General features: G+C 38.6%; 1 protein-coding gene across 3 annotated transcripts in view; it reads right to left on the reverse strand.

The window, feature by feature from the left end:
- Positions 1–783: 783 nt before the first annotated feature.
- LOC101106237 (fibronectin type III domain containing protein 3C1-like) overlaps positions 784–19439 on the reverse strand; it is a 101405-nt gene continuing 82749 nt past the window's right edge. For all 3 annotated transcript variants that reach the window (XM_015104712.4, XM_060408116.1, XM_060408117.1), the window contains 2 exons: positions 2044–2165; positions 784–1578 (listed from right to left, as the gene is read on the reverse strand). In XM_015104712.4, the coding sequence (XP_014960198.1) occupies positions 1240–1578; positions 2044–2165 (461 nt within the window). In that variant the 3' untranslated portion in view covers positions 784–1239. The remainder of the gene's footprint in view (positions 1579–2043; positions 2166–19439) is intronic.

A 19439-nucleotide genomic window follows, 5' to 3' on the forward strand; every position in this document is an offset into this window, starting at 1 on the left:
AAATGTTTGCTTGTAGGCGAAGAAAGACTGATAAGATATATTTTTAAAATAGGCTTTAAATATTATTTCTGTGGTATATATAACAAGTTATTACATTAAAATTTTCATTTTTGGTATTCTTTAAAGTTAAAATATGAAGGTAATATTCTTTTAGAATGTGGATTAATATTGTATCACAATTTACTTTTGAAGAAAATTGTTTTATGTTTTTCATATTTAAACAATACATCAGGCTCTAAATTGAACAGCAACCACCTAAATAAATTTTCTGTAACATACCACATATCAGTGAAATGGGTATGCCAAAATTAGCTGATGTGAAAATGGGCCAGCTTATGATTTTCATTTTTGAAACACAAAGAGGAAACTGAAATAGAGATAATGTTTAAACATTTTCAATAAAGGTAAGAAATATTCTTTGGAGAGGGTGGCATCTCCTTTGCAAGATGGCCAAAACAGCTCCTGAAAGATTGTGAGAATAGAGAGAGATGCTTCATTTATAACTAGAAATAAATATGAATGCATCAATTTTGAGAATAAATCATTTAAATATTCCATGTAAAATATGAATAATCATATGTATCATGTTTAATTATTCTATTTACAGAATAATCAGCACTGGGTGTATTTGAAAGAGCTTAGAATGGTATAAAATGGCTTCCTACTTCCCTACTTCTACTCCCAAAGTGCTGTAAATTACTACTTTCCCACTATCAAAGTAATTATCAGAGCACAAGCCAAACAGCTGAGTATGTTACCTTGAAAAAATTACAGTACAGTACATAAAGTTGGTAGATACTTTTTATTATTTCATATGAATGTAAGTTGACACGTAGAATTGATTTTTACAACTTGGTTCTGTATAAAATTCTGAAATGCTTTTATCCTCTCATAACTCTTAAAACTTTGCAAAATATTCATTTGAAAAATTAAGACGGAATAGTTTTCAAGAGAGGTTTTAGGTCATTTTACGTAATAGTGGAGTGTTGCTAAAATTCTCAAATTTAAAATATACTTGTTTTCTAAAAAAAGTCTCTTCTACTGCCACAATGAATTTCTTTTTTTTTTAATTAAAAATGAATTTCTTGAAGGCAGTTCTTTTGATGTCAGATAAAAGTTCATAAGGATTTCTACCCAATAAGATTTACTTTTAAGAACTGAGATGCATCTAGCAATTTCTATATTTGATGTAATTTGTTTTAGAACTTCCTAAAAAAGTAGAAAATGTGTAAAAATAGATTAGTTGATAAGGAGGTACTGAATCATAGTAGCACATTGAATGGCAATTAGTGCAAATCCTATCACAAGGATCAGGACAAAGGTATCATCACTCATCTCTATCTTGGGCTTTTCATGTTTCGCTTCACTAGGGCTGCTTCCCTGCCTTCCTCTAACATCTTTGCCAGGCCCTGGCTGTTGCTTATAGGTTGAGAAAAGAGCAGTTGGGCTGCATTGTCCCCAGAGCTCTTGTATCCCAGCAGAATTCTGATATTGACGTCCAGCGCAGACTTTGAAGTGGTAATGTGAATTTGTGAGAAAGTTGGAAAAGGAGAACGATGTGTTTGGTCCTTTGTAAATCTAAATGAAAAAGACTCAAAATTAAAATTATATTTTCTTACCAAAAACAAAAAGTTTTTGACAACAGGAAACATTGCATGAATATGTTCACAACAAAATAAAAGTTTACTGTTACAGTCTCTAATATCTTGAGAACCCAGTACTATTTAGGTGTAATTTTCTTCAATGTAACAAATAACAAAAACTTGTAACTGTTAAACTTTAAATTGCAGTTGGTTTGAAATGGCTTGGGCTTATGGTCAGTGGAATCTAAAAATAACTACATCCAATAATATTAAGTTAAATACATAAACAAATTGTTCCCAAGTAAGTAGAATGTACATAAATATTTAGGACCAGATAGGATTTTTGGATAAGATTTAGTTATCTTCAACATCATAAAAGAATATTGTACTCTTTGACAAGAGCTCAGTCTCCAGGAGGATGTAAATCTAAATTACAAAGACAAAATTTATAAGAATTTACCAGGTCAGTTCCTCTTCCACTGATGAGCTGAAGACTGTAAACTATGGAATCTCCATTTATTGGCTTCAAAGATTCCCATTTGACCTCACAAGTATTGTTATTCAACTGGTGCAATTTAGGTGCTAGAAAAAGAGAATTTCAGCTTAGATGGTTCCACTTTCCCCAAGTGGTCTTGAAAACATTGAAATCTCTCATACAGTTCTATATGGTCACCAGGGGCGGCGGCTGGGAGGAGCAACCCCACGACCAAGGAGCAGTGGCTGTACGGGCACAGGAGGGCCTAGAGGAGCTATTCCACGTTAAAGGTTAGGAGGGGGTGGCAGTGAGGAGATACCCCTCGTCCAAGGTAAGAAGCAGTGGCTGCGCTTTGCTGGAGCAGCTGTGAAGAGATACCCCACGTCCAGGGGTAAGAGAAACCCAAGTAAGATGGTAGGTGTTGCAAGAGGGCATCAGAGGGCAGACACACTGAAACCATACTCATAGAAAACTAGTCAATCTAATCACACTAGGACCACAGCCTTGTCTAACTCAATGAAACTAAGCCATGCCCGTGAGGCCATCCAAGACAGGCGGGCCATGGTGGAGAGGTCTGACAGAATGTGGTCCACTGGAGAAGGGAATGGCAAACCATTTCAGTATTCTTGCCTTGAGAACCCCATGAACAGTATGAAAATGCAAAATGATAGGATACTGAAAGAGGTACTCCCCAGGTCAGTAGGTGCCAAATATGCTACTGGAGATCAGTGGAGAAATAACTCTAGAAAGAATGAAAGGATGGAGCCAAAGCAAAAACAATACCCAGCTGTGGATGTGACTGGTAATAGAAGCAAGGTCCGATGCTATAAAGAGCAATATTGCATAGGAACCTGGAAGGTCAGGTCCATGAATCAAGGCAAATTGGAAGTGGTCAAACAAGAGATGGCAAGGGTGAACGTCGACATTCTAGGAATCAGCAAACTAAAATGGACTGGAATGGGTGAATTTAACTCAGATGATCATTATATCTACTACTGTGGGCAGGAATCCCTCAGAAGAAATGGAGTAGCCATCATGATCAAGAAAAGAGTCCGAAATGCAGTAATTGGATGCAATCTCAAAAATGAAAGAATGATCTCTGTTTGTTTCCAAGGCAAACCATCCAATATCACTGTAATCCAAGTCTATGCCCCAATGAGTAATGCTGAAGAAGCTGAAGTTGAACGGCTCTATGAAGACCTACAAGACCTTTTAGAACTAACACCCAAAAAAGATGTCTTTTTCATGATAGGGGACTGGAATGAAAAAGTAAGAAGTCAAGAAACACCTGGAGTAACAGGCAAATTTGGCCTAGGAATATGGAATGAAACAGGGCAAAGACTAATAGAGTTTTGCCAAGAAAATGCACTGGTCATAGCAAACACCCTCTTCCTACAACACAGAAGACTCTACACATGGACATCACCAGATGGTCAACACCAAAATCAGATTGATTACATTCTTTGCAGCCAAAGATGGAGAAGCTCTATACAGTCAACAAAAACAAGACCAGGAGCTGACTGTGGCTTAGATCATGAACCTCTTATTGCCAAAATAAGACTTGAATTGAAGAAACTAGGGAAAACTGCTAGACTATTCAGGTATGACCTAAATCAAACCCCTTATGATTATACAGTGGAAGTGAGAAATAGATTTAAGGGACTAGATCTGATAGACAGAGTGCCTGATGAAGTACGGACAGAGGTTCGTGACATTGTACAGGAGACAGTGACTGAGACCATCCCCATGGAAAAAAAATGCAAAAAAGCACAATGGCTGTCTGGGCAGGCCTTACAAATAGCTGTGAAAAGAAGAGAAACAAAAAGCAAAGGAGAAAAGGAAAGATGTAAGCATCTGAATGTAGAGTTCCAAGGAATAGCAAGAAGAGATAAGAAAGCCTTCTTCAGCAATCAATGCAAAGAAATAGAGGAAAAGAACAGAATGGGAAGGACTAGAGATCTCATCAAGAAAATGAGAGATACCAAGGGAATATTTAATGCAAAGATGGGCTCGATAAAGGACAGAAATGGTATGGACCTAACAGAAGCAGAAGATATTAAGAAGAGGTGGCAAGAATACACAGAAGAACTGTACAAAAAAGATCTTCATGACCAAGATAATCATGATGGTGTGATCACTCATCTAGAGCCAGACATCCTGGAATGTGAAGTCAAGTGGGCCTTGGAAAACATCACTACAAACAAAGTTAGTGGAGGTGACGGAATTCCAGTTGAGCTATTTCAAATCATGAAAGATGATGCTGTGAAAGTGCTGCACTCAATATGCCAGCAAATTTGGAAATTCAGCAGTGGCCACGGGGCTGGAAAAAGATCAGTTTTCATTCCAGTCCCAAAGAAAGGCAATGCCAAAGAAATGTTCAAATTACCACACAAGAGCATTCATCTCACATGCTAGCAAAGTAATGCTCAAAATTCTTCAAGCCAAGCTTCAACAGTATGTGAACCATGAGCTTCCAAATGTTCAAGCCAGATTTAGAGAAGGCAGAGGAACCAGAGATCAAATTGGCAACATCCATTGGATAACCAAAAAAGCAAGAGAACTCCAGAAAAACATCTACTTATGCTTTATTGACTATGCCAAAGCCTTTGACTATGTGGATCACAACAAACTGTGGAAAATTCTTAAAGAGATGGGAATACCAGACAACTTGACCTGTCTGCTGAGAAATCTATGCAGGTCAAGAAGCAACAGTTAGAACTGGACATGGAACAATAGACTGGTTCCAAATCAGGAAAAGAGTACGTCAAGGCTGTATATTGTCACTCTGCTTATTTAACTTATATGCAGAGTACATCATGTGAAATGCTGGGCTGGAGGAAGCACAAGCTGGAATCAAGATTGCCGGGAGAAATATCAATAACCTCAGATATGCAGATGACACCAACTTTATGACAGAAAGCGAAGAACTAAAGAGCCTCTTGATGAAAGTGAAAGAGGAGAGTGAAAAAGCTGGCTTAAAGCTCAACATTCATAAAACTAAGATCATGGTATCCAGTTCCATCACTTCACATCAAGTAGATGGGGGAAACAATGGAAACAGTGACAGATTTTATTTTCTTGGGCTCCAAAATCACTGCAGATGGTGACTGCAGCCATTAATTAAAAGACGCTTGCTCCTTGAAGAAAAGCAATGACCAACCTAAACAGCATATTAAAAAGCAGAGACATTACTTTGCCAACAGAAGTCCATCTAGTCAAAGCTATGGTTTTTCCAGTAGTCATGTATGGATATGAGAGTTGAACTGTAAAGAAAGCTGAACCCTGAAGAATTGATGCTTTTGAACTGTGGTGTTGTCAAAGACTCTTGAGAGTCCCTTGGACTGCAAGGAGATCCAGCCTGTCAATCCTAAAGGAAGTCAGTCCTGAGTATTCATTGCAGGGACTGATTCTGAAGCTGAAGCTCCAATAGTTTCACCACCTGATGTGAAGAACTGATTCTGGGCAAAGACCTTGATGCTGGGAAAGATTGAAGGCAGGAGGAGAAGGGGGCAACAGAGGATGAAATGGTTGGATGGCATCACTGACTCAATGGACATGAGTTTTCATAAGCTCTGTGAGTTGGTGATGGATAGGGAACCCTGGCGTGCTGCAGTCCATGGGGTCAGAAAGAGATGGACATGACTGAGCAACTGAACTGAAGCTTACAACTTTTATTACTCTGGTTGAATCCCTACTGATATAATCTCTTGCACTGTATTTACATGATGTATCATACATTTGGAAGAATCCTCACAGTCATTAATAATTTTAAGATCACAGAAAGTGTGTGAGGAAAGTAGGATGGAAACTGACTTAGGAAAGAAAAACAGAAACTTAGTAGGAATGTAGCATCTTTATTCCATGTTCTTAATCTTTCTATGTTTGAGGAAAATGGTGCTTAAATATATAGAAAGAGAGCAAGGTATTGTTATCCAAATCATGTTTAATTGCAATATGTTCCAGTTAGTTTTACAGTGAAAACCATTTCATAACAGTGCTTGGACTCATGTGTGGATGGATTAAAGCAACTGAACTTCACAACTGGAAAGGAAAAAATCCTCAAAGCTTGAGATTTCATGACTACTCGGCCTCGTTATGTATTACCGACAACACTTTATTTTACTCCTATAAGGAGAACTAAATTCAGAGTTTGAGAAATTATCAAATATGTTGTGTTTGTTTAGTCATTAAGTTGTGTCTGACTCTTTTGCAACCTCAAGGATCGTAGAATGCCAGACTTCTCTGTCCATGGGATTCTCCAGGCAAGAATACTAGAGTGGGTTGCCATTTCTTTCTCCAGGGGATCTCCTACAGTGGCAGGCAGATTCTTTGCCACTGATCCATCAGGGAAGCCCTATCAAATATGTATTAATTACCAAATATGAAGCTAAAAAATTGTACTAAATATGTACAAATATGTACCTAATACTAAATTTATGTGGGCTTTTCTCAGCTGTAATCAGTATAACCATGCCTATTAGTTGATGAACTTTGTGTACTAATCCATTTGAGAAAGTATAGATAAAATGGAAAGGAAACTATGATGGGAATCAGTAGCCTACAGTACTAATCTTGCCTCAGCCACTGGTTCATAGTGTTCTTTAGCTAAGTTACCATTTTGGGGACTCAGCTTCTTCCTCTCAAAATGGCACTAGTCGTAGTGTGATTGGCTGGATTAGTTTATCTCAAAATATTTAAAAAAATGTGATTCTGAAGAAGTAAAACTGTCACTGTTTGCAGATGACATGATACTATACATAAAAAATGCTGCTAGAAAACTACTAGAGCTCATCAATGTACTCAGTAAAGTTGTAGGATATAAAATTAATGCACAGGGGGCAGTCCTAAGATGGCAGAGGAATAGGACTGGGAGACCACTTTCTCCCCCACAAATTCATCGAAAGAACATTTGAACGCTGAGCAAAATCCACAAAACAATTTTTTAATGCTGGCAGAGTACATCAGGCACCCATAAAATCAACCCATTGTCTTTGAAAGGAGGTAGGAAAAATGTAAAAGATAAAAAGAGAGACAAAAGAGTTAGGGCCAGAGATCCATCCCGGGAAGGGAATCTTAAAAGAGGAGAAGTTTCCAAACACCAGGAAACCCTCTCACCGGCAGGTCTGTGGGGAGTTTTGGAATCTTGGAGGGCAACATAACCGAGAGGGGAAAAAAATGAAGTAAAATAAACTCCACAGATTACATGCCTAAGGGCAACTCCCAGCAGAGAAGTACCCCAGATGCTCGCATCTGCCACCAGCAAGCGGGGGCTGAACGGGGAGGAGCGGGCTGCACTGCTTAGGGTAAGGATCAGACCTGAATTCCCTGAGGGCAATCTGAAGGAACTAACGTGAGATAGCAACCTAAACTGTGGGATAGCCAGAGAGAGAGAAAAAAAAAAGAAGGGAGAACTATCTTGCGAAAAGCCCTAACCTAAGACACTGTTGGCCAGCTCACAGAACAAAGGACTGAGCAAAACCAAAGGAGAGCTAGAAGGCTGCGACCTGCCCATCCCCTGCCGGAGGCAGGGGGCAGGCGGTGCCAGCCGGAGCCAGAAAGAGGCAAATTTGGCCCCAGAGACGGCATCCCCTACCAAACCGAACGGGCTTGCAGTTTCTAACCAAGACTTCCTGGGAGTCTGGATGGTTGACATCCGCTGGGAGGGTCACAGTCAGAGATCAGCTTCCAGGAAGAGACACACAGCACACCAGAGATGGGTGCGCCTGCTGCAACCCAGGAATCCGAGCGGCTGGGACTAGGGAGATAATAAGATAATAAGACGCACTCGTTGCTTGCACTTGCCAAGCACCTGGTTGCCTGAGCTGCTCGGACCAGGGAAGGGCACAAAACGCAGGCCCAACAGAGTCTGCACCTTTGTGGAGTACCCGATAACCTTAACCTGGGAGTGGCTTAGACCTGGGAAGTGCATGCAACCCAGGCGCACCCCGCCCCCCCCCCCCCCCCCCCCCCCCCGCCCGCGCCCCCAAGAGCAACTTGGAGCCTGAGCAGTGTAGACTGAAAGCACACAGGCCATGAGCGGGAGCAAACCCAGTGTGGCCGAGACACTGCAAGCACTTCCCACACACGCCAGTGATATTTGTTTGCAGTGTTCCTCCCTCCCTACAGCACGACTGAATGACTGAGCCTAAACAAGAGGCCACTTTCGCCCCCTTGTGTCAGGGCGGAAATTAGACACTGAAGAGACTTGCAATCAGAGGAAGCCAAAACAAAGAGGGAACCACTTTGGAAGTGACAGGTGCAAAAGGTTAAAATTCCTGTAGTTAACACCGACTACATTGGAAGGGGCCTATAGATCTTGAGAAGTATAAGCTGGAACAAGGAACTATCTGAAACTGAACTGACCCCACACTGCACACAACAGCTCCAGAGAAATTCCTAGATATATTTTTTACTATTATCTTTTTTTTTAAATGAAAAATATTTTTCTTCTTTAAAGTCCTTTATTACTCCTTTAATTTTCATTTTTATAACCTACTATTACCTTGCAAAAAAACCCCTATCTTTAAAGCAAACTTCATATATATTTCTTATACTTTTTGTAATTTTTTTTAATATTGTATTTTTGAAATTCTAAACTCTAGATTTTTAATCCTTGATTTATGGTATTTGTTATCAATGTTGTACATTTAAGAATCCAACCTTCAGTACCCATTTTTACTTAGGAGTGTGATTACTGGCTTGATTACTCTCTTCCCCTTTTGACTCTCCTTATTCTCCCCCAGGCCACCTCTATCTCCTCCCTCCCCCTTCTCTTCTCTACCCAACTCTGTGAATCTCTGTGTGTGTTACAGGCTGTGGAGAACACTTAGGGAACAGAGTCCTGCCTAGATCTATCTCTCTGCTTTTGAACCCCCCCCTTCTCCTCCTGCTCACCTCTATCTCCTTCCTCCCTCTTCTCTTCTCTATGTAACTCTGTGAACCTCTCTGAGGGTTCCAGACTGTGGAGAGCACATAGGGAATTGTTTACTGAGATATGGAGGGGATAGCTAGATTGCTCTCTCCCCTTTTGATTCCCCCTCTTCTCCTCCTGGTCACCTCTATCTCCCTCCTCCCTCTTCTCTTCTCCATGTAACTCTTTGAACCTCTCTGGGTGTCCCTCCCTGTGGAGAATCTTTTTACCATTAAGCTAGAAGTTTCATCATCAGTGCTGTATCGATGGAGAAGTCTTGAGGCTACTGTAAGAATAAGACTGCAAACAAGAAGCAGGAGGCTTAAGCCCCAAACCTGAGAACACCAGAGAACTCCTGACGCCAGGGAACATTAATTGATAAGAGATCATCCAAAAGCCTCCATACCTACACTGAAAGCAAGCACTACCCAAGAGCCAACAAGTTCCAGAGAAAGATATACCACACAAATTCTCCAGCAATGCAGGAACATAGTCCTGAGCTTCAATATACAGGCTGCCCAAAGTCACACCAAACCCACAGACATCTCAAAACTCACTACTGGACACTTCATTGCACTCCAAGGAGAAGAAATCCAGCTCCACCCACCAGAACACCAATGCAAGCTTCCCTAACCAGGAAACCTTGACAAGCCACTCATCCAACCCCACCCACAGGGAGGAACTTCCACAATAAAGAGGAACCACAAACTGCTAGAATATGGAATAGCCACCCCAAACACAGCAATCTAAACAAGATGAAAAGGCAGAGAAATACCCAGCAGGTAAAGGAACATGACAAATACTCACCAAACCAAATAAAAGAGGAGGAGATAGGGAGTCTACCTGAAAAAGAATTCAGAATAATGATAGCAAAAATGATCCAAAATCTTGAAAACAGAATGGAGTTACAGATAAATAGCCTGGAGACAAGGATTGAGAAGATATAAGAGATGTTTAACAAGGATCTAGAAGAAATAAAAAAGAGTCAATATATAATGAATAATGCAATAAATGAGATAAAAAGCACTCTGGAGGGTTAGAGAATAACGGAGGCAGAAGATAGGATAAGTGAGGTAGAAGATAGATGGTAGAAATAAATGAAGCAGAGAGGAAAAAAGAATTAAAAGAAATGAGGACAACCTCAGGGACATCTGGGACAATGTGAAATTCCCCAACGTTTGAATCATAGGAGTCCCAGAAGAAGAAGACAAAAAGAAAGGCCGTGAGAAAATACTTGAGGAGATAATAGGTGAAAACTTCCCTAAGAGGGGGTAGGAAATAGCCACCCAAGCCAAGAAACCCAGAGAGTTCCAAACAGGATAAACCCAAGGTGAAACACCTGAAGACACGTGTTAATCAAATTAACAAAGATCAAACACAAAGAACAAATATTAAAAGCAGCAAAGGGAAAACAACAAATAACATACAAGGGGATTCCCATAAGGATAACAGCTGATTTTTCAATAGAAACTCTTCAGGCCAGAAGGGAATGGCAGAAAATACTTAAAGTGATGAAAAAGAAAAACCTACAGCCCAGATTACTGTACCCAGCAAGGATCTCATTCAAATATGAAGGAGAAATCAAAAGGACAAGCAAAAGCTGAGAGAATTCAGCACCACCAAACCAGCTCTCCAACAAATGCTAAAGAATCTTCTCTAGACAGGAAACACAGAAAGGGTGTATAAACTCAAACCCAAAACAACAAAGGAAATGGCAATAGGATCATACTTATCAATAATTACCTTAAATGTAAATGGGTTGAATGCCCCAACCAAAAGACAAAGACTGGCTGAATGGATACAAAAACAAGACCCGTATATATGTTGTCTACAAGAGACCCACCTCAAAACAAGGGACAATACAGAGTAAGTGAAGGGCTAGGAAAAGATATTTCACACAAACGGAGATTAAAAAAAAAAGCAGGAGTAGCAATACTCATATCAGATAAAACAGACTTTAAAACAAAGGCTGTGAAAAGAGACAAAGATGGACACCACATAATAATCAAAGGATCAATCCAAGAAGAAGATATAACAATTATAAATAAATATGCACCCAACACAGGAGCACCACAATATGGAAGACAAATGTTAACAAGTGTGAAAGGGGAAATTAACAATAACACAATAATAGTGGGAGACTTTAATACCCCACTCACACCTATGGATAGATCAACTAAACATAAAATTAACAAGGAAACACAAACTTCAAATGATACAATAGACCAGTTAGACCTAACTGATATCTGTAGGACATCTCACCCCGAAACAATGAATTTCACGTTTTTCTCAAGTGCACACGGAACCTTCTCCAGGATAGATCACATCCTGGGCCATAAATATAGCCTTGGTAAATTCAAAAAAATTGAAATCATTCCAAGCATCTTTTCTGACCACAAGGCAGTAAGATTAGATGTCAATTACTACTTTGCCAACTAAGGTCCGTCTAGTCAAGGCTATGGTTTTTCCAGTAGTCATGTATGGATGTGAGAGTTGGACTGTGAAGAAAGCTGAGCGCTGAAGAATTGATGCTGTTGAACTGTGGTGTTGGAGAAGACTCTTGAAAGTCCCTTGGACTGCAAGGAGATCCAACCAGTCCATTCTGAAGATCAGCCCTGGGATTTCTTTGGAAGGAATGATGCTAAAGCTGAAACTCCAGTACTTTGGCCACCTCATGCAAAGAGTTGACTCATTGGAAAAGACTGTGATGCTGGGAGGGATTGGGGGCAGGAGGAGAAGGGGACGACAGAGGATGAGATGGCTGGATGGCATCACTGACTCGATGGACATGAGTCTGAGTGAACTCCGGGAGTTGGTGATGGACAGGGAGGCCTGGCGTGCTGCAGTTCATGGGGTCACGAAGAGTCAGACACAACTGAGCGACTGAACTGAACTGAACTGAACAGGAAAAAAACTATTAAAACTTCCAACTATGGAGGCTAAACAACACGCTTCTGAATAACAAACAAGTCATGGAAGAATTAAAAAGAGAAATCAAAATATGCATAGAAATGAATGAAAATGAAAACACAACAACGCCAAACCTATGGGACATTGTAAAAGCAGTGCTAAGGGGAAGGTTCATAGCAATACAGGCTTACCTCAAGAAACAACAACAACAACAACAAAAAGTCAAATAAATAACCTAACTCTACATCTAAAGCAAATAGAAAAGGAAGAATTGAAGAACCCCAGGGTTAGTAGAAGGAAAGAACTCTTAAAAATTAGGGCAGAAATAAATGCAAAAGAAACAAAAGAGATCATAGCAAAAATCAACAAAGCCAAAAGCTGGTTCTCTGAGAGGATAAATAAAATTGACAAACTATTAGCCAAACTCATCAAGAAACAAAGGGAGAAGAATCAAATCAGTAAAATTAGAAATGAAAATGGAGAAATCACAACAGACAACATGGAAATACAAAGGATCATAAGAGACTATTATCAGCAACTGTATGCCAATGACATGGACAACTTGGAAGAAATGGACAAATTCATAGAAAAGTACAACTTTCCAAAACTTCTATGAGGCGGTCATTACCCTAATACCAAAACCAGTCAATGATGCCACAAAAAAAGAAAACTACAGGCGAATATCACTGATGGACATAGATGCAAAAATCATTAACAAATTTCTAGCAAACAGAATCCAACAACACATTAAAAAGATCATACATCATGACCAAGTGGGCTTTATCCCAGGAATGGAAGGATTCTTTACTGCTGCTGCTAAGTCGCTTCAGTCGTGTCCGACTCTGTGCGACCCCATAGACGGCAGCCCAACAGGCTCCCCCATCCCTGGGATTCTCCAGGCAAGAATACTGGAGTGGGTTGCCATTTCCTTCTCCAATGCATGAAAGTGAAAAGTGAAAGTGAAGTTGCTCAGTCGTGTCCAACTCTTAGCGACCCCATGGACTGCAGCCTACCAGGCTCCTCCGTCCATGGGATTTTCCAGGCAAGAGTACTGGAGTGGGGTGCCATTGCCTTCTCCCAAGGATTCTTTAATATCCGCAAAACAATCAATGTAATACACCACATTAACAAATTGAAAGATAAAAACCATATAATTATCTCAATAGGTGCAGAGAAAGCCTTTGACAAAATTCAACATCCATTTATGATAAAAACCCTTCAGAAAGAGGGAATAGATGGAACACATCTCAACACAATAAAAGCTATAGATTACAAACCCACAGCAAACATTATCCACAATAATGAAAAATTGAAAGCATTTCTCCTTAAGTCAGGAACAACACAAGGGCCCCCACTTTCACCACTACTATTCAACATAGTTTTGGAGGTTTTAGCCACAGCAATCAGAGCAGAAAAAGAAATTAAAGGAATCCGGATTGGAAAAGAAGAAGTAAAACTCTCACTGTTTGCAGATGACATGATCCTCTACATAGAAAACCCTAAAGACTCCACCAGAAAATTACTAGAGCTAATCAATGAATACAGTAAAGTTGCAGGATATAAAATCAACACACAGAAATTCCTTGCATTCCTATACACTAACAACGAGGAAACAGAAATAGAAATTAAGGAAACAATTTCATTCACAATTGCAATGTAAAGAATAAAATACTTAGGAACAAATCTACCTTAAGAAATAAAAGACCTATATATAGAAAACTATAAAACACTGATGAAAGAAACCAAAGATGACACAAATAGATGGAGAAATATATCATGTTCATGGATTGGAAGAATCAGTATAGTGAAAATGAATATACTACCCAAAGCAATCGATAGATTCAGTGCAATCCCTATCAAGCTACCGATGGTAGTTTTCACAGAACTAGAACAAATAATTTTGCAATTTCATGGAAATACAAAAAACCTCGAATAGCCAAAGCAGTCTTGACAAAGAAGAATGGAACTGGAGGAATCTGGAGGAACTGGAGGCTGCCTGACTTCAGCCTCTACTACAAAGCCACAGTCATCAAGACAGTATGGTACTGGCACAAAGACAGAAATATAGATCAATGGAACAAAATAGAAAGCCCAGAGATAAATCCATGCACCTGTTGTCACCTTATCTTTGACAAAGGAGGCAAAAATATACAATGGAGAAAAGACAATCTCTTTAACAAGTGGTGCTGGGAAGACTGGTCAACCACTTGTAAAAGAATGAAACTAGAACACTTTCTAACACCATACACAAAAATAACTCCAAATGGATTAAAGATCTAAACAAAAGACCAAAAACTATAAAACTCCTAGAGGAGAACATAGGCAAAATGCTCTCGGACATAAATCACAGCAGGATCCTCTATGACCCACCTCCCAGAGTAATGGAAATAAAAGCAAAAATAAACACATGGGACCTAATTAAACTTAAAAGCTTCTGCACAACAAAAGAAACTATAAGCTAAGTGAAAAGACAGCCTTCAGAATGGGAGAAAATAATGGCAAACAAAGCAACTGACAAAGGATTAATCTCAAAAATATACAAGCAACTCCTGCAGCTCAACTTCAGAAAAATAAACGACCCAATAAAAAAATGGGCCAAAGAACTAAACAGACATTTCTACAAAGAAGACATACAGATGGCTAACAAATAGATGAAAAGATGCTCAACATCACATCATTATCAGAAAAATGCCAATCAAAACCACAATGAGGTACCATCTCACGCTGGTCATAAGGGCTACTATCCAAAAATTTACAATAAATGCTGGAGAGGGTGTGGAGAAAAGGGAAGCCTCTTACACTGTTGGTGGGAATGCAAACTAGTACAGCCACTGTGGAGAAGAGTGTGGAGATTCCTTAAAAAAACGAAATAGAACTGCAATATGACCCAGCAATCCCACTGCTGGACATACACACTGAGGAAACCAGAATTGAAAGAGACACGTGTACCCCAATGTTCATTGCAGCACTGTTTATAATAGCCAGGCCATGGAAACAACCTAGATGTCCATCAGCAGATGAATGGATAAGAAAGCTGTGGTACATATACACAATGGAGTATTACTCAGCTGTTAAAAAGAATGCATTTGTTTTTTTTTTTTTAATTTTAGTTTTTTATTTTTTAAATTTTAAAATCTTTAATTCTTACATGCATTCCCAAACATGAACCCCCTCCCACCTCCCTCCCCATAACAACTTTCTGGGTCATCCCCATGCACCAGCCCCAAATCAGTTCTGATGAGATGGATGAAACTGGAGCCGATTATACAGAGTGAAGTAAGCCAGAAAGAAAAACACCAATACAGTATACTAACACATATATATGGAATTTAGGAAGATGGCAATGACGACCCTGTATGCAAGACAGGAAAAAAGACACAGATGTGTATAACGGACTTTTGGACTCAGGGGGAGAGGGAGAGGGTGGGATGATTTGGGAGAATGGCATTCTAACATGTATACTATCATGTAAGAATTGAATTGCCAGTCTATGTCTGACGCAGGGTGCAGCATGCTTGGGGCTGGTGCATGGGGATGACCCAGAGAGATGTTGTGGGGAGGGAGGTGGGAGGGGGGTTCATGTTTGGGAACGCATGTAAGAATTAAAGATTTTAACATTTAAAAAATAAAAAACTAAAAAAAAAAAAAAAAAGAAAAACACCAATACAGTATACTAACACATATATATGGAATTTAGAAAGATAGTAACAATAACCCTGTATGTGAGACAGCAAAAGAGACAGAGATGTATAGAACAGTCTTTTGGACTCTGTGGGAGAGGGAGAGGGAGGGGGTGGGGTGATTTGGGAGAATGGCATTGCAACATGTATAATGTCATGTAAGAAATGAATCACAAGTCTAGGTTTGATGCAGGATACAGGATGCTTGGGGCTGGGGCACTGGGATGACCCAGAGAGATGGTATGGGGAGGGAGGTGGGAGGGGGGTTCAGGATTGGGAACATGTGTACACCCATGGCGGATTCATGTTAATGTATGGCAAAACCAATACAATATTGTAAAGTAAAATAAAGTAAAAAAAAAAAAAAAGAAACATACATATCATATGTGAAACAGTTCGCTAGTCCAGGTTCGATGCATGAGACAGGGTGCTCAGGGCTGGTGCATTGGGGTGACCCAGATGGATGGGATGGGGAGGGAGGTGGGAAGGGGGCTCAGGATGGGGAACACACATACACCCATGGCTGATTCATGTCAATGTATGGCAAAAACCACTACAATATTGTAAAGTAATTAGTCTCCAATTAAAATAAATAAATTTTAAGAAAATTGAAAAAAAAAAAGAAAATTAACTCAAAACAGCTCATGGATTTAAATGTATAACCTAAACCTATGAAACCTTTGGGAAAACAAAACAAAACAAAACAAAACAAAACAAAATAAAACACCGTGGGAAAAATTCTTCAGGATTTAGATTTTGGCAAAGAATTTAGACTTGACACCAAAAACACAATAAAGAAAAATAACTTCATCAAAATTAAAGTCTTTTGCTCAGCAAAAGACCCTGTGAAGAAAATGAAAAACTACAAAGTGAGAGAAGATATTTTCAAGCCACATATCCAAAAAAGGACTAATATCTAGAATGTAAGTGCTCTCAAAACTCAATAGTAAACAAAAAATCCAATTGGAAAATGGGAGAAATTATGAAGACATATCACCCAAGAAGATACCCAGATGATAAAGAAGCACATGAAAAGACGTTCAACATCATTAGCCATGAGGGAATGGCAAATTAAAATCAAAATTGAATACCAATACACACTTATCAGGCTGACCAAATAAAAAATAATGACAATCCCAAATGCTGATGAGAAAGTGTAGAGACTGGCTTGCTCATACATTGCTGGTGGGAATGTATAATAAATTGGCACAGCCTCCTTGAAAACAATTTGGCAGTTTCTTAAAAAAATTACATATGCAACTTTCAGCAATTGCATTCCTAGGCATTCATCCCAGAGAAATGAAAACTTGTGCTCAGACAAAAACCTATAAATGAATACTTATAGAAGCTTTATTCATAATAGCTAATAACTGGAAACAACCAGGTATCTTTCTTTGGGTGAGTGTTTAAAAAAATTGTGGCTATTCTATATCATGGAATACTGCTCAGCTGCAAAAAGAAACGAACTACTGCTATATACACACCCAGCTGAATGAATTTCCAAAGAATTATGCTGAGTAAAAAAATTCCCAAAGACTAACAAACTTAATACACAGAAATCTCTTGTATTTCTATACACTGACAATGAAAAATCAAAAAGATAAATTAAGGAAGCAATCCCATTCACTCTTGCAACAAAAAGAATAAAATATCCACTTAAGGAGACAAAAAACCTGTACTCTGAAAACTGTAAAATCAAAAAATCAAATTTTGATTTGAGAAAAATCAAAGATTACACAAACAGATGGAGAAATATACTACATTCTTGGATTTGAAGAATCAATATTATGAAAATGATTATACTACCCAAAGTAATTTACAAATTCAATGCAGCCTCAATCAAATTAAAATAGCATTTTCCACAGAATTAGAAGAAAAAAATTTACAATTTGTATGGAAATACAAAAGACCCTGAATAGCCAAAGCAAGCTTGAGAGAGAAAAATAGAGCTGGAAGAATCAGGGTCTCTGACTTCAGATTATGCTACAAAGCAACAGTAATCAAAATAGTAATCAAAATAGTATGGTACAGGCACAAAAACAAATATAGATTAATGGAACAGGATAGAAAATCTAAAGATAAACCCATACTCCTGTGGTCACCTAATCTATGACAAAGGAGACAAGAATATATAATGGAGAAAAGACAGTCTCTTCAGTAAGTGGTGTTGGGAAAACTGAACAGTTGCATGTAAAAGAATGAAATTAGAAATTCTCTAATACTATACACAAAAATAAACTCAAAATGGATTAAAGATCTAAATATAAGACTAGATATTATAAAACTTTTAGAAGAAAATATAGGCAGAACCTCTTGGATGCAAATGGCAGCAATATCTTTTTCAATCCATCTCCTATAATAATGAAAATAAAAACAAAAATAAGCAATGGGACCTCATTAAAATAAAAATATTTTGCATAGCAAAGGAAACCATAAACAATATGAAAAGACTACCCACAGAATGGGAGAAAATATTTGCAAACAAATCATCCAACAAGGAACTAATCTCCAAAATACACAAGCAGCTCATGCAGCTCAATTTCCAAAAAAAACAAACAACCCAATAAAAAAAATGGGCACAATATCTAAATACACATTTCTCTAAAGAAGGCATACAGATGATCAAAAAGCATATGAAAAGATGCTCAACATCACTATTTGTTAGAGAAATGCAAATCAAAATTACAATGAGGTATCATGTCACACCAGTCAGAATGGCCATCATCAAAAAGTGTACAAACAAATGTTAGAGAGAGTGTGGAGAAAAGGGAACCCTCCTACACTGTTGGTGGGGATGTAAATTGGTACATCCACTATGGAGAACAGTATGGAGATTCCTTTAAAAACTAAAAACACAGCTACCATATGTTCCAGCAATCTCACTCCTGGGCATATATCTGGAGGAAACCATAATTTGAAAAGATATATGCACCCCAATGTTCATATCAGTGCTATTTACAGTGGCCAGGGCATGGAAACAACGTAAAAGCCCATTGACAGAGGAATGGATAAAGATGTAGTACATATACGATGGAGTATTGTTTTTTGTTGTTTAGTCACTATGAGTTGTGTCCAACTCTTTTGTGACCCCATGGAGTGGGGCCTGCCAGGCTTCTCTGTCCATGGAATTTCCCAGGCAAGAATACTGGAGTGGGTTGTCATTTCCTTCTCTTCCTTCTCCAGGGGATCTTCCTGACCCAGGGATTGAACCTGAATCTCCTGCACTGGTGGGTGTGTTTTTTGACACTGAGCCACCAAGGAAGCTCATTATGAGCTTCAGTCATAAAGAGAATAAAATAATGCCATTTGCAGCAACATGGATGGACCTAGAGATTGTCATGCTAAGTGAAGTCAAAAAGACAAATATTTTATAATATCACTCATATTATAAAAGACACAAATGAATTTATTTCAAAAACAGAAACAGACTTACAGATATGGAAAGCAGGCTTATGGATACCAAAGGGAAAACATGGGGGGAAGGGATAAATCAGGAACTTGAGATGAATACACACACACTACTACATATAAGATAGATACTCAACAAGGATCTGCTGAATAGCACAGGGAACTCTACTCAGTTTTCTGGGATAACCTATATGAGAAAAGAATCTAAAAAAAGAGTGGATGTATGTATATGTATAGCTGAATCACTTTGCTTTACACCTGAAACTAACACAACATTTAAAAAATCAACTATATGCCAATAAAATTAACATATAAAAAATCATGATTCTGGGACATCATTAAATTTTATCTTGCCCTTTTAGTCTGTAATTAAGTAATTTTGGTGTTCTATTTTTGAATATTTAAAATAAACCTTACTGTGAAATTTTATATATGAGCTACTGGAACTCAAATTAACATAGTCTTCATTATCA

The sequence above is a fragment of the Ovis aries genome, chromosome X, assembly GCF_016772045.2.
Source record: "Ovis aries strain OAR_USU_Benz2616 breed Rambouillet chromosome X, ARS-UI_Ramb_v3.0, whole genome shotgun sequence".
In the NCBI taxonomy this organism is placed as follows: Eukaryota; Metazoa; Chordata; class Mammalia; order Artiodactyla; family Bovidae; genus Ovis; species Ovis aries.